The following is a 15,134-nucleotide window of genomic DNA, read 5'->3' as shown; positions in this document are numbered from 1 at the left end:
GGAAGCCAGTAAAGTTACTCCATCTTCAAAACTCAGGATTCAAAGCCCTGCCTTCTCCCCTCGAGCCAGGCATGTTTGCACTCTAAGGTGGCTCCCAAAAGGTTGTCAGAGGCAGGAGCATCAGCATCAGTATTACCTCTCACCTTGATGAGCAGACCTGAGACCTTCCAGCCTTCTCACTAATTAGGAGCTATCAGCCCTAGCTGGCACATGACCATCCTGGACTCGACGGAGCCCTTAAGCAAGAACCAGCTATTCACACTCAGCTTCTGGCCTCCCGACGATGGCTTGGAGCAGCAGAAAAATGCAGAGGAGCTTCCAAAGCATCACATGGCTCCTTGGAGCAGCACGGCCGTCCTCCGGGCAGGAACCCTGTGGAGGGAAAGCTGCTCAGCCGGTCAGGAGGCAGGCAGCAGAGCGGCACTGAGCTTTTCAGCTCACACCAAGATTTATGATTTACGGGCTGGATTTAACGCTTGCTTTTTGGTACCAGTGCTATGGGGTGGGGGGATTAAGCAAAAGACAAAGCCCTACCCTACAGACATCAGTGTTGCTGCTCAGAGCACGGTTTGAGGATAGGGCTGGCTGCTGTAGCAGCTCGCCCTTGGAAGGAGCTATCTTCTCCCCTCTGGTCGCTCTCCAGGGCTGGTTGTGCAGCCCATGCACTGTCCCCGAGGTCAGTCTGACCTCCAGAAGCCAGTTCAGCTGGCTAAGCCAAGCCTAGCACCAAAGCAGCTGGCTTTTTGCTCCTCTCTGAGGTGGAGCAGCTCAGACATTCATGGCTGATGTACCTTGCCAGGATGGCAAATGAACCCTCCAGGGTGTGGGATGTGCTCCAGTGGCTGGAGACATCCCCGTGCACGGTGTGTGTGGATGCTTTGAAGTGCGAGGCTTAACTTTTAAGCCCCGAGAGGCCATTTTCTCGCTGAACAGTGGCACCCTGGGGCACGAGAGGATGCCTGAGTCAGCGCTTTGCTCCCCAGGCAGGGGCCCGTGCACAGGGGTTGTCTCAGCTTGTTTTATAGAGCTGTTAAATAAACCTCTCTGCTGCCTAGCACCTTCTCATGAGGCATTTTCTGAGGTTAAGATGCATAGAAGGGGCCCTGGGGCGACTTTTCAGCCTCCTCCCATGCAATCCACCTGGCAGGGCTTGACTGTTCAACTGGGGACAGTCGTTGGCTTTTTGGGGGATGCTTGAACCCCATGGGTGGCAGCCAGGAGGGTGGGCTGTTCTCCATCTGCTCTGGAAGACGTAGGCTGGAGCAGATAAGGTTATTTGGCCAATTTATGGCATTAGCTGGGGAGGTGGAAAATCCCAAGTCTCGTGATGGGGCTGAGGGTTTATGGCTCCTGCAGACAGAAAAGTTCATCTGGCTGGAAATCTTGCCTTTTCCTTGAGGTCTCAAAGTGCTGCCGGGATGAGTGCAGTGGAGAGCTGGATAGCAAAGAGGGCAGAGCTGGGACAAACACCTGCATGTCACGTTGGGTGCATAAAGGGCTTTACGGTGAGGCCCTTGGCGTGTTGCTGGGATGGCCAGTCCCCTCTTTTTGGGCAGGAGGGGACTTTTCTGCCTTGGAGAGGCTGGAACTGACCGTGCAACACCCCTTTCTTCCCAAAAAGTAGAGGAAAAAAAGCAAAGTGGGTTTGAACCTGCTAACCAGGATGGGTAATTGGAGAGCGGGGGAAGCAGAGGGCTGGCGTGGCCTGTGGAGCACAGACATCCGATGCTCTTGGCAGGCAGGCAGTGAGGAGCATGTTAAATCGCTTTTTGCTTGGCCTGCCTGGCATTCCCAGGGCCGTGCTCTCTGTCTGGGGGGGTGGAAAGGGAAGGGCAGCCCGCCAGCATCCCAGTGAGGAGTGCTCTGGGGAGGGAGTGGGCTGGGGGTTTAGCCTCAGGTTCTGGCAGTGAGGAGTACGTGGGGATCCTGTGCAGAGCTGGTGCGTGTCTGCTTTGGTGGTAAGGGGGTGCAGAATCCCCAGGATGTCACCATCCTGCAGTGATTCACTGTCCCCCTGCCCCATCCGCCCCGCTCCCCTGCCCCCCATCCCTCCTTAACCTCCCAGCTCCCAGTCTATCGCCCACCGCTCGCTGGGGTGGGGGGGGTTAGCTGGGTCTGACCAAAATCCTCCTCTGCTCCCCAGCCTGGATGCCCTTGAGCTCCCCTGCACACACAGTTTGCTTGGCCAAACGTCTCAATACCTCCTGGCAAGCTGGAAGCTCCCAGGGCTGGGATGTGGGATCCCCTCCTGCTCCTCCTTCCTTTGGCTGTGCTGATGCCACCATGCCCCTTCCAGCTGCCATTGCCAAACCCGTGCCCCGAAAATCTCTGTGCCCCACCAGCAAGTGAATCGGGGCTGGGGGGGGGAGGGGAATGCATGTCGCCTCTTCTTCTCTCCCACCCTTCGGCCTGCTGCATTGCAGAACAAAACCTGCGTTTGTTTTTGCGGGAACCGTTCAGCTTGTACTCAGCAAAGTGTGAAAAAAAAAGAAAAAAAAAAGAAGGGGGGGGGGGGAAATGCAACCCCTTTGATAAACTGTGATATGAACTCGGGTAAAATCCAAACAGCTGTGAGTGCTACAAGGGAAGCTTCTGTGTCAGGAGGCAGCCTGCGAAAATACAGTGCTCTGCCTGCCAGGATGCTCGCTGGCCGCCTGCCCTTCTGCTTTAATGAACTGTGTGCTCTCCATCCCCCACCTCGTGCCTTGCAGAAAGGAGGAACCGGAGAAAGCCTTTTATTTATTTTTTTTTTCCAGCCGTTTGCAAAGCAGTAAGCAGGGCTCCCTCCCACCCAAGCCCCCAGCCAGGCACAGGGTGATGGAGTGGGGCAGTGAGCATCCCCGGCTCTGCACCGAGGTCTGTGGGCTTCTCCTTGCTCAGCTCTGGCTCTCTTTCCTCTGTGCCTCCCTTTAACCCCTGCACATTCCCCAAAATCTCTCCCCAGCTCTGCCTCCACCCAGCCGTGAGAAACCCCGCGCCTGCAGATGCGGAGTGATGCTTCAGTGGTGCGGTGGCACCCAGGCTCTGCTGCTGCGCATCTCCCACTGCCCCAGCCGTGCGTGGTGAGCACCCTGCGGGCTCTTCTCAGGCTTTCATGCCAATTTGGGGTGAAAGCCAGCAACTCCTCTGTACCTCCAAAAACCCCTGGCTCTCAATCTGCCTGTTTTACATCATGCAATGGGCTCCGCAAGCCCAAGGGAGGATGTGTTTAATGAGGTTTTAATTCACTGAGGTTATGAGGCGTCATGCTGGGCTCTCTGATACCCGATTTCCCCCAGGCTAGAGGTTGGATCTAGGGTTACAACACACTGGGAACCATCAACAGCATGATCTGCATGATGGAGGAGCCTGGTTGCTCTGCCTAAGGATTGTTCCTGCTGGGATAGCAGGAGCTGGGCCAGCCCCTGGCAGCCCACTCCTGGGGCTGGACCCCCCAGGGAAGGACAGGAGATGCCTCCACAGAGCCCTGGGGGCTGGAGGAGCCAGGGGAGCTCACTGTCCTACCCGCCAAAGCTGTGCCGGGACTGGCCATACTCGGAGCTGCCTGGAAGGTTTTGATGGATTTTCCTGTAGAAAAATGGGAACCACATGTGAGCGGCAGCACCGGAGTGGGCTGGGACTAATTCGGGTCAGCAAGAGGGTGGAGGGGAGGAAGGGGAAGTGTGTGCAGGGGAGGAAAAGCCTCCCAAAAATGGCCAAGTTCCTTCAAAGGGCAGGTCCCCACAGAGGCGGAAGGGGGGTGTGGGGGGTGTGGGTATTTGCTCCCTCCCGGCACTTTCCCTGGGATCCCAGCAGGAGCCCTCCGGAAAAGGGGCTGGGAAAGGGGGGAGCAGGGAAAAGGTGGGCAGGGCAGTGGGGACAGGAGCCCACAGCTCCCCTGCTTGCTAATCATCATGTTTCCTGGAGCAGGGCTTCAGCACAAGCTGCTTTCAAGGTGTCTCCCAAATTTTCCTTGCCCAGCCGATGGGGTGGGGACCCTCACTGCGGGGTGTGTGGGGGGTGGTTTTCACTGGTAGCTGCTAAATTAACCCGTCTGATCCCATCGGTCAGGGCTTGGGGGTTCTGGCAGCGTTCCCTTCTTTTGCTCTGCAAATGTGACATCTTGGTTTATTCATCTTCGTGGAGGGAAGAGCCGGACAGGGAGTCTGGGAGAGGCTGAATAATGGCATTTTCCACCCATGTTTCTTACAGGGGATCTTGCTCAGGATTATCCCCAAGACACAAGGCACACTTGGTTAAAAACCTCAAGGCAGGGCTGAGTGTTTTGCCTCCTGCTGCTCTCATCAAGGGCCTTTTTCTATTCCTGGCTGCTTTCGAGCATCTCACAGCCCATCGCTCTCCGCCGGCAATGGGCGTGCAGCCCTCCCTCCTCACGCGCCGCCCACCGATTGCAGGCACAAGCTGGCAGGCGGGCGAAGATGCTCCAGCACTTCCCACAATCTCACTTTGCCACAGATTTTCATCAAAGGCAGATGCTCAAGGCTGGATGCTGCCCTGGGAAGGGCTCACCGCAGCTGCAGGCTTCTTAGCTACTGTGGGTCCAGCTGGGCGATCTGCTCCCAGGATGGGATGTCCTGGGATAAGATGTCATCATTGTCATCAACTCGCGTTGAAAGTGTGGAGCTGTACAAAGCCACCCTGGTTGGAGCTCCTTCCCTTCAGTGCCTGAGCTGCTGTCAGTGCTGGCAGGGCAGGGAACATCCAGCCTCTCTCACACGTCTGTGAGCCTTGGAGGGTTAGGGGGGAGCAAGGCTCCTCAGGCTGCATCCCACCTTGGATCCCTCCAGGGATCCTGGCTCCGAAGGCAGGGTGGGCAGTGGGATCCACCCTGCGATGCTGAAAAGCAGCGAGATGCAGCAGGCACGGAGGCAAACCCCACAGTAAGGCAAAATAACATCTGAGGCATCTAAACCACAACATAAACGGAGGTGGTTTTTTAGCTGACACACTTGAGTGAGGAGTGTGGCCGGGCTCCCTGGGTTACCCACAGGCGCCTCCGTCCCTGAGCTCTAGGATGTGCTTGAGTGTCCCCAGTCCTCCTGCTCCTTCTGTCTGTTCTCCCCAAAGCTGCACAAGGATTATCGCTGCCTCTAGTGTGTCTGTGCTTGGATTTGAGCTGATCAAGCAAAATACAGCCAGTTTGCTCAAGCAAAGCAACGGAAAAGTCACGGCGGGTCCAACTTGAGATGTTGGCAGAAGAGATGAGGCAGCTTCACCTCCCACCCCGGGGCAGGCATGTCCCTGAGCCAGTGGGTCCCCACCTGCTGCCACCCTTAGGATGCTGCCACCTCCTTCCAGTCCCTTTTTTCTTCCCTTCTGGAAAGCTTCACCCTCAAACACGCAGTGTCTTCTTGGTGTACTCCACCTCCAGCCAGTCCCTCTGCTTTCAGACATCTAGGGATGCCCAGCAGGACCATCTTCCCGCAAATTTGCCATCCCTTCAGGGGAAATGCAAAGGTTCATCCACCTCTAGGACAGCAACATGCTCCTCAGCCATGCCTTTAGGAGCAAAAGCACTTTTATTTCTTCGTCTTAAAGCAAAGTGATGGGGAGGGATGGGGAAGGGCGAGCACAGGGACTGTGGCTCCCATCTCTCCTCAAGCTGTGCACGCCCTGAACTGGATCAGCCTCTCCCAGCTCCTGTTGCCACAGCTTTGCGCCCGTTCCTTTAACCTATTTTATTTGCAGTGAAGAGAAATTATAGGGGGAGAAATAAGGCGCTTGTCAGTTTTCTTAAAAATTAGGCCACAGCTGTCAGCCTGAAAGGGAAGTGTACGTCTGAAAGGAAGGATCTGCTGCTGCTTTACACATCTCCCCACCTCCCCAGCCAGCCCCTGCCCTGCCTCCTTCAAAACAGAGGATGCTTGCCTGAAAACATCACTGCCTGCTGTAAGTCCCCCTCTGCGGTCAGGCTGAACATGAGTCCTTCCCCGCAGCTGGGGAGGGGGGCTGGAGCCAGGGTTTCACCCTGCCAGGCACATGCTGGAATGCTGCTGCCTGTGCCTCCTGCCTGGTGCTGGAAGCCCCAAGAGCCCAGGGAGAGACTTGCATTTGCTGTCTGTTTTGCCATTGAGTCATTGGCGTTTAAAAGTTGGGGAAGAAATGCCACGGGGGGTTATTTTTTGCTTTCCTGGAGCATTCAGAAGGGGAGAGCTGTCTGTTTTTCAGTTGAGCTTCCTGTAGATGCTCCGATGTTCCTACAGTATCTTGTAAGCTTTGCAGGTCATCAGTGACTGCATGCTTGCAGGCAGGATAGCTTTGTCTGGGGGTCACCATAAGGTTTCCTTGAGGAAACTTCTGGGACGCACTAACTTGGGCAGCTGGAGGCTGCTGCGGTCTATGTGTGTCTAGTGGGCTTCACCTTGGAGGAGCTGTCACATTCATCTGTGTTACATCTAAGAGTTGGGTAATATCTTGGGCTGAGTGGACCATTAAGTTTCCAAATTTAGTTATCTTTTAGCTTCTGGGCCATCCCAAAGGATATTAGGGGTTGATCATCTTCTGTGCTGAAGGCGATCAGAGGAAGAAACTGAAGAAATTGTTTGAAGACACTTCATCTGAAGGAACTCTTCCTTCTCCTTGCTACAGTCCTGTTACCCACAGCTCCATACCGAACAGGCGGAGGAATTTCGCTGGTGATGTGAGTCCCCAGAGGTGCTGGATACCTGCTTTATGAATGGAAGGTGAGCCCTTCGAAGGGCGCTCTTCTCCAAGCAGCCAGTGTCCGAGGTAGGAACCAGGCTGGGTTCATCACAAGTCAAGGTGGACATGCCCAGCTTTGGTAGGCAGGTGGGCAGGGGCAAAGCCATCCTGCCCGCTGGGACAGGGACCCCCCGGTGGTCTGGTGTCCAAGGGGAGCACCACGAGGAACAGAAGCCCAGGGCTGAAGCTCTCTGTGGGACGGAGATGCTGTTTCAGCAGCTGAAGTTGATCTCAAATACTACTGTATGTTTGTGTTGTGCTTCTCAGGGATCCCCCTTGGGTGCTCAGAGGGGTCCCTGGGGACCCCTGGGGAGCACCTTATGGCTGAGATGGCCCCAGCCCAGCACTGAGCTGGCGCTGCAGCTCCTTCAGCCGTTGTCACACTGACGGTTTCTGCCGAGCAGCCGCTCCGTAGGAGGGTTTTCTTGTTTGCAGTGAAACATTCTGCACCTTTCCCTTTTCAAGCAAAGGCATCACAGGGCTTGCCTCCTGCTTCCCAAGATCCACACATCTCCTCCCAGGATCTGTGGTCCATGGCTGTCACCGAGTTTCCCAGGGGAACTTGTTAACCATGACAAGAAACCGGGGCCGGTGAGGCTGAAAAGAAAGTTCAGGCTTTGTGGCACGTTAAACTAGGCCTCCCCTAAGCGTTCTCGCCCTTCCCGCTGATGGGCTCCCTTTCCTGACTGACCTGACATCTCAAAGAGCAAGATCTGAACATTGGGCCGTCAAGAAAAGTCCAAAAGCCACGTGAAGGAGGAGGCGTGGGTCGTGCTTTTGCTCACGTCCCCCTGGCTGGAGCAGGCTCCTTGCTCACCTGGGACGAGCTGTGCTGGCTCCTGAGCCGCCCTTCCCAAGGACATGTCCGTGCTCTCCAGGGCTTTCCTTGGCCAGGTGGTACTTTACAGCTTCCCACGCCACATATCTCCCTCCAGCCCATCCCCAGGAGACATCCCCAGGTCCTCTCTGTCTCTTGACGAGGACCTGAGTCCGACAGCGAGATGTGCCAGCAGAGGCTTCACGGAGATGGAAATGGGTGGCTGGGAGAGAGGAGGTGGAGCAGGCAGAGGGTCCCTCTCCTCCCCACACCTGCCTCCTGCAGAAGGAGCCCCTAAACTTCCCAAACCCTTCGCAATCCCTTACATTAAACGCTATGGATTTTGAAAGCGGGAGCTGCCAGGGTTGCCATGGTTTCCCTTGCCCAGAGGAGCAGCTCCAGAGCCTGGATTCGGCAAAGACCGGGAGAAAAATGGAGCACTGGGATTTTCTTCACTGCTGTGGTGGGGAAGGACAGAGGAATGGCATCCTTTTGCCTTCCCTGCGCTCTTCTTCTCCCCTTCCCATCCTAATTTTATCTGTGCTTCCTCTGCACATTCCTAAAGGATCCCAGCTGCTGGGCTGGGGATGCTGCTTTTCCTGGCAGGAGGATTTGAGGGGGACGGGGACGAGCATCGCAGAAGCTGCAGGCGCCCTGGGCAGGCGGGTCAAGCAGAGGCATCTCCTGGGGAGCCTGGAGCAGGGAGGAAGGGTGGTGGAAAGCCTTGGGAGGAGAGGGGAAGGGAGCGGGGGAAGAGGAGAGTGGGGAGGAAGGACAGAGGATCTCGCAGCCAGGGTAGAGGTTGCAAGCCCCATAAACCAAAAGGGGGGCAGAGCTGCAGAGCGCCTTGGAGCATCGCTCCCCCCAGCCTTAGCCAGCTCCTTCCCTGGCTCCGGCCCCACCACAGTTGCTGGAAGTGGGACAAGATACCACCCTCTCTCCCTGCTGGGGTGTTGTGTCTGCCCAGAGCTAATAAAGCAAATCAATGGTGCTTAATGAAGAAGCACCTGCTTAATTGAACACAGCAGGATGGTGCTCAGCATGGGTGGGTGATGGGATGGGGCCAGCAGCGCTCCCCACCAGGGCTCCCTGCCGGTCCCAGCAGAGGAGACGGTGTCTCCATCCACAGTGGGGCTAGATTTCATTATTTTTTTTTTAGATTGTATGGAAAACTAGACTTTCACCCCCTTCGAGCAAGCATCGGGCTGCCCTAGCCCTCCGCCATCCTGTTCCTGCGTGGTGGCTCAGGGCAGGGAACGGGACCAAAGCAGTTAAAGGGGCGAGCAGGCAGGATGGAAGCTCCAGCAGCTCCCTGAAATTATGATGTTTAGATTAGCTGGGTTTCCAGGCATCGAGCTGTCAAAGCAAGAGGGCTGGGAGGGACGCCGGGGCTTGCCCTTAATTGGAGATGTGGCTCTGAAGCCATCGCGCTGACGTCCCCTGGGCTCCAGCACGCTGCCCCGCAGCAGCTCCCTGCCCCGGGGCTTGGGTGCCGCCATATCGGGGGGGCTGTGGTGCTTAATGGGGTGCAGCTCAGGGATGCAGGGGGACCCTGGGGTGGCACGGCGATGCAAAGCTTGTGGTGAGCTCCGTGGCTCTTCCCTCGGCCAGCATCGTCTTGCCAAGGGGTCCTTCGGGCTAGGGGGATGGCAGGGTCCTGACCCTGTGGTGGGGTTGGGGGTGACCCACTGGGTCCCTCGGGAGCCTCGCTGTGGCTCGGCACCATCCAGGGCAATGGGCAGGGGCTGTGCCCCATCACCACGCTGCCAGCAGGCCTACCTCCCGCCGGCCTGCAGCTGCGTTCCTTGGCTCCATCAGAAAGGCTCGAATAACCCTTTTAATTTAAGGAGTTAAATTTTAATGGCCTAAATACCACACTTCATTATCGCGCCATGTGCCTGCGCCGATGCTGCTTAACATCTCGGCAGCGTGGTGTGGTGATGCTCTGCGGCTGCTGCCTCCCCAGGGACGCTTCTTCCCCTCCTCTCCCACACCTGGAGGTCTCGGGGACTCGCAGGGTCCCCGTGGACAAGGGGCAGGGGGCAGGGACACATATGTTGCCCGTGGGGATGCAAGGAGAGCCCTGGGGAGAGGCATCTCGCTGGGATGATGCCTCGGGGGGATTAGCCAGCTCCTTCCATCGTTACATCAAAACACGGCGGGTGGATGGATGGGTGAGCCGCAACCAGCCCCGTCAGTAAAGTTTTCAGTCTTACAGATGGGGTGTATATATTTATATTTATAGGGTGTATATACTTGGGGGATATATATATTTAAGGGGGGTGTATATATATACACACACACATTTTTATGGGATGTATGTATCTGGGAGATACAGATACGTATATATTTATGGGGTATATATGTCTGGGGTGTACATATAAGGGGTATGGCTCCTGCTTGCTGTCCCCTCCGCCCGTGCCCTTCTGCAGCCGCCCCTTTGGCATCTTGGCTGCTGCCTGGTTGGTTTGAAGCCACCTGTCCCCTGTACGGCCCCATCCCCTGCCTCCTCCCAGCCAGCCTCACGTTCCCCTCGTGCCATCGAAGCTTCCCAGGGGATCAGCGCCGGGGGACCCCTCCCATCCCACTGGCAGCCACCCGGCGCTGGCAGTTGGGTTCAGCTGCTGGCTGCTGTCACGGAGGCCAGCAGCTGTGTGGCCGGCCAGTTGTCCCCTCCTTTGGGGACCGCTTTTGGGATGTGCTGATCAAGGGGCTTTGTGGGGGACAGTTTGGGGTCTCTACCTGCGTCAGGGGAGGCCGCTGAGCACTGACAAACTCATTTTGCTGGTGGCTCCCAGAGAGCCTGGGGCAGCTGGCGGGGATAGTGCACGGAGAGGCAGCATCCCGGGGGGGTGACATGGCTTCAGAGCAGGGGGGGACGGACTCTGCATGGCTGCTCCTTTAACACCCCGATGGTTTCCATTTTCTCAGTGCCACCAAAAGGAGGGGGAACAAACCCAGCCCTTTCCCACTAATCAAAATCAGGCCTGAAATTAGAAAGCGGCTCGTGTTCAGGCCCCTGCTTGCTGGGAGTGCGGCGTTCACCAGCCAAATGTCAGAGCTCCTATTTATGGAAAGCAAGAGCCCTCCTTTTCCGTGGAGGAGCTGCGGAGGGGGGACCTGACGGGTGTCCTCGCCGTGGACAGAGGAGGGCAGCTTTGGAGGTCACTGAATTGCCCTCGATGCTCGCTGGTACCATTTTTGGTTTGGCTGAGCTTGTTTGAGCTCTTTTCGTAGCCTTTCTGCCTGGAAGGTGTAAAACGCCGGCTCCCTGCCAGCCAGGAGCAGAAGAGCCAGTCCCCAGCTGTACTGGCACACCGGGTGCTTTGCAACTGGGGGTAGAACTATCCTGGTGTCCATCCCTGGGGGACCTGTCCCCTCTTTGGGCACAGTAAATCACCCCGCTTCACGGTCCGAGCATCCAGCACGGCTGCTGGAGGAAGCTGGGTGCGGATGGGACATCCAGTTATCCCATCTTACTGGAGGAGGGTAGGATGGAGCCAACTTACTCCTGGGCTGGGCTTGGACCTGCCCAGGCTGGGCTTGCTCTACCGCAGCTGGTGATGACCGGATCCTGCCTGCAATGCTGAGCTATTGATTTGCTTTTGGCTCCATCAGGCTGGACTAAAAGCCTCTGCCATCCCCTTCCCTCCCTCGATGCTTCACTTTCCCATCGCTCTCCCTCCTCCAGCCAGCCCGCGTCCAAGCGGCGAGAAATCGGGGAAGCATTTTCATCCCCATGAATGCAGCCGGTTACGTAAGAATAATTGGGATAAATGAGCTTATTTATCACGGCCCGTTCCATTTTAGCGGGGTCCAGGGCGATCGTCGGGTTGGGTTACGTAAAAGCCCGCACAGAGCATCTCATTGTCCAGCAGCAGCCACGCGGGATGTGGGAGCTGCCGATGGAGGGGAGCCGGGGCTGGGCCAGGAGAGGATGGGTTGCTTGGCAGGATGAGGAGGTGGGGGGAAGGTGGGAGGTTTCTTCCTCCACATGTTGAGGAGGGAAAATCCGTTTCTTCATTCCCTGTGCATCCCCTGCATCCCTAAAACACCAGGCTTTAGGGTATGGGTTTTGGTGTCTAACTGTAGACAAGTAGTCTTCCACCGGTCCTTCCCTGCAGGGACATGGGCTGGGAACTCCTTCCTCCTCCTCACTCCGGGAGGTGAAAACATGACCTCGGGGCAGGTGGGGGAGTTCAAGTGTGCCTCCTGCCTCCCAGCCAAACTGAGCAGCTAGCAAATGCCTCCCACCCAGCCACCAAAGCAGGTGCTCTTTGTTTTGCCCCCCAAACCCTCCTGAGATGACTCCAGGTGGGGATTTCATTGCCAACTGAGATTATCTGGTGGGGAACAGTGCTTGTAGGAGTTGGGGGAAAGCAGAGAAGCTGCCAGCATCTGCCCCAGTACTGGGGTTCCCCGTCAGCCTGTAGGGGAGATGTGGGGATGCAGGGAGCATCCCAGTTTCAGGAGGAGCTGGGGAGCTAGGTGAGTTCCCCTGGGTCTCTCCAGTGTGGGCACCGTAGAGCTGAGCCAGCACGGGGCAGCAGTTTCAGGTGTCCTCAGACAAACCGCCCAAGAAGGCAGGAGCCTGGAGAAAAACAGGAAATCCCTAAATCCAAACAAATGAGGAAGTAAAAAAAAAAAATAATAATAATATCTGGGTTTTGGTTTCTGGTCTAAAATGTCGAAAACCTTGAGAATGCCTCAGGACATTCCTGCCGTGACCTGCCAGGCTCGGGCAGGCAGATCGGCATGGACCACGGCGCCGGCTGTGCCATGTTTTGGGGAGAGTGGTGCTGGCAGGGTGTCCGGCAGAGCAGAGGCATCTTCCAGCTTCACCAGCTGGAGCTCTGGAGCCCCTCGGCACCGGATCTCATGGGAGTTGGAGCGTGGAGGAGTTCAAAGAGCAACGGGGCGTGTTACTGGAAGAAAGGGGAGCTGCAGGCGGAAAGGCGGCCTCTGGCTCCAGGGCTGCCGGGTCGCACAGTGCCGGGAGGGATTGCTTTGTCCCAGTGGCCACGCTCACTCTGTGCCAGTTCCATGGTGTTGGGGTGATACTGGTCTGACTGGGCCATCGTATGCTGTCTGTAACCATGCTGCTGCAAGCTCCCTGCAGTTGTCAGGGTGGAAAGCGATGCTGAAACCTCTCGAGGGAAATCACTGGGAGGCTTGAGGTGGCAACAAGCTGTGGTGGTGCATGCCAGCGAGGTCCCAGAGCAGCACGACTGGGAATGTGAATTAGCCCAACTATTTTTCTGGCCTTACCCTGGTGCAAATAGCTGCACCCTCCAAATGCAGAGTCCCACAACATCTCCCTTCTGCTGCCACTGTACTTGCCCAACCTCTGGTGCACCCGTATCTCTCATCCTTGGTCCCCTCTGGAGGAAGGAGGTGATGTGCTGGCTTGGGTCAGGGTCTCAGATGCACTCATTAACCATCCATCCCCCCTGGTTTCTTTCCTCTGTGATACACAGGCAGCTTTGTCTACTTCTGAACGCAGAAAACATCTTCCACTCCATGGCAGACATACTGCTTCGGGAAGAGGACCTCAAGTTTGCCTCTACCATGGTCCACACCCTGAACACCATCCTGCTGACGTCCTCTGAGCTATTCCAGCTGAGGAACCAACTGAAGGACCTGAAGACCCCGGTACGGGCAGCAGGAGCAGACTCAGCTCTTGAGGGGCACATAATGGGGGTGGCAGGGACCTGGCAGCCACGTGGGGATGTGTCTTGCTGCTTCCCACCTGGCAGGTCCCAGGGCTGGAGCTTGGGTGCCCAGGGTGGCCCCTTCGTTCCTCCACTCTTCAGGAGTTGAGGGGTCTTGGAGGACATGCCCAACTCTTGCTCTTCTCCCCCAGCATGGGAACAGGTTCCCCAAGCCCTCGAGCAGCTGCCACCTCTCTCCCTCCACCCTGACATGGGGCAGGAGCAGAGCCCACCGGTTCCTCAGCTGTCCCTGCCAGAAACGCACCCGCAGGGTTTGCCGAGCAGCTGCCACCAGCATCAGCGACGTCCAAGCAAGGCAGGGAGAGGGAGGAAGACTTCTCCTCCTCAGGCTGAAGGCCAGCAATGCAGTGGTGTCCCCTTGGGTGGGACAGCCACCATCCTCCGGTCCTTCATCCTGCAGCACCCCTGAGGGCCACTCCATCACACTGCCACCCTAAAAACCACCTGGTCTCCATCTCCTGAGACTGGTGGGCTCATGCCAGTGCCAGGTGGTCTTGGTGGGTCCAGAAATGTCCCTTCGTGTCACAGTGGCACTTGCCAGCCCAGCGGGTTGGTGTTGGGGACCTGGGGCTCTCCGTGCCACATCCTTGCTCCCACTGGTGACCCGACGCCAATGGCTCCCTCTTTCCCCAGGAAAGCCGTAACCTCTTCTGCTGCCTGTACCGGTCCTGGTGTCACAACCCCGTGACAACCGTGTCCCTCTGCTTCCTTACCCAGAACTACAAGCATGCCTACGACCTCATCCAGAAATTGTATCCTTTGGGGGTTTTCTGCGAGGCTGGTGGCCAGGCTGGCCCTTGGTCCCTCTGTGGCCACCAAGGTCACCCTGCAGGCCAGCCCAGCCTCCTGCCTGCAGCCCATCATTACCGGGGCGGCGTCCCCGCGATGCGAGGGCAGGGCAGCCTGTGCTGGGTGTGCGCCAGCTCCCTTCCCCTTGCGTCGACCTCTTTTTTGTGGTGTAAAAAAAGGAAAGCGTGCACTGGCTGAGCCTTGACCTTCCTGTGCCTGGGAGGGGAGGCTCCTCAGCATCCTCTTCCTCCCAGGAAGACCAAGGCTTTGGCCTCCTGGCCTGATGAGGAGCAGGCAGGGCCCAGCGCAGCACGCTTCCCGGTGAGCTCACCATCTGCCTGCAGCAGAATGATTGTTTTCATGTGCCAGCAAACCCCAACCCTCCCTGAGCAGCTTTCCATACGACAAGGCTTAATAACGCGCTCAGGTTCCCTTCTCGGCACGCACCAGCGTTTCTTCTGGGGGACGGGAGCGCTCAGCATCGCCTCCGTGCTGCCCCAGTGTCCTGCCTTGCATCACCAACCAGGCTGGGCAAGCTGCCGGCTGGTGGGGCAGCCTGCCCCTTCCCCCACCCCTGCCTGCTTGTCCTGTTTCCTTCCACCCTCCCTTGGCCACCCTGCAGACCTTTCAGCCCTGCCCACAGACGAGCCCTGCCCGTTCCCTGCCTGCTCACTTCCCGCGGGAGCCGTGGGTGCAGGGAGAGTTTGGCAGAGCTGCGGTCCATGCCGGCCATCACCCAGGCGAGCCATCTGCTGCTGCCGGGCCACCCTTTTCCAAGGTGACATCCTTAACGGCTGCATCCAGTGGAGATCTGGAGGTCACGGTGGATTTCCTCACTGAGGTGGACAAGCTGGTGCAGCTCATTGAGTGCCCCATATTCACATGTAAGGAGGAAAACCTGTGTGGGGAAGGGGCAGCACGCGGTGCTCCCCCACCCCAGGCACATCCCCCTCCCTGCTCCTCCATCGCAAGCAGCAGCCGCCACACGAATAAATAGAGCAGAAGTTATGAGACTTCTTGCCGGGAGGTTTGCCCAGCACTGGAGCTGCCCACGGGGGACGGGCGCGCTGGCAGCACGGGGTGGGCAGCTTGAC

At 57.4% G+C, this 15,134-nt stretch overlaps 1 protein-coding gene across 1 annotated transcript in view; it reads left to right on the top strand.

Moving 5' to 3' along the window:
* VAC14 (VAC14 component of PIKFYVE complex) overlaps positions 1 to 15,134 on the top strand; it is a 64,093-nt gene that overhangs the window by 45,043 nt on the left and 3,916 nt on the right. Inside the window, exons 15-17 of the mRNA XM_040615271.1 lie at positions 12,997 to 13,171; positions 13,885 to 14,003; positions 14,845 to 14,924. Coding sequence (XP_040471205.1) covers positions 12,997 to 13,171; positions 13,885 to 14,003; positions 14,845 to 14,924 — 374 coding nt within the window. The remainder of the gene's footprint in view (positions 1 to 12,996; positions 13,172 to 13,884; positions 14,004 to 14,844; positions 14,925 to 15,134) is intronic.

Source organism: Falco naumanni, chromosome 15, assembly GCF_017639655.2.
Source record: "Falco naumanni isolate bFalNau1 chromosome 15, bFalNau1.pat, whole genome shotgun sequence".
NCBI lineage: Eukaryota > Metazoa > Chordata > Aves > Falconiformes > Falconidae > Falco > Falco naumanni.
The sequence above is the reverse complement of the archived record's forward strand: the minus strand, read 5'-3'. Positions and strand labels throughout refer to the sequence as shown.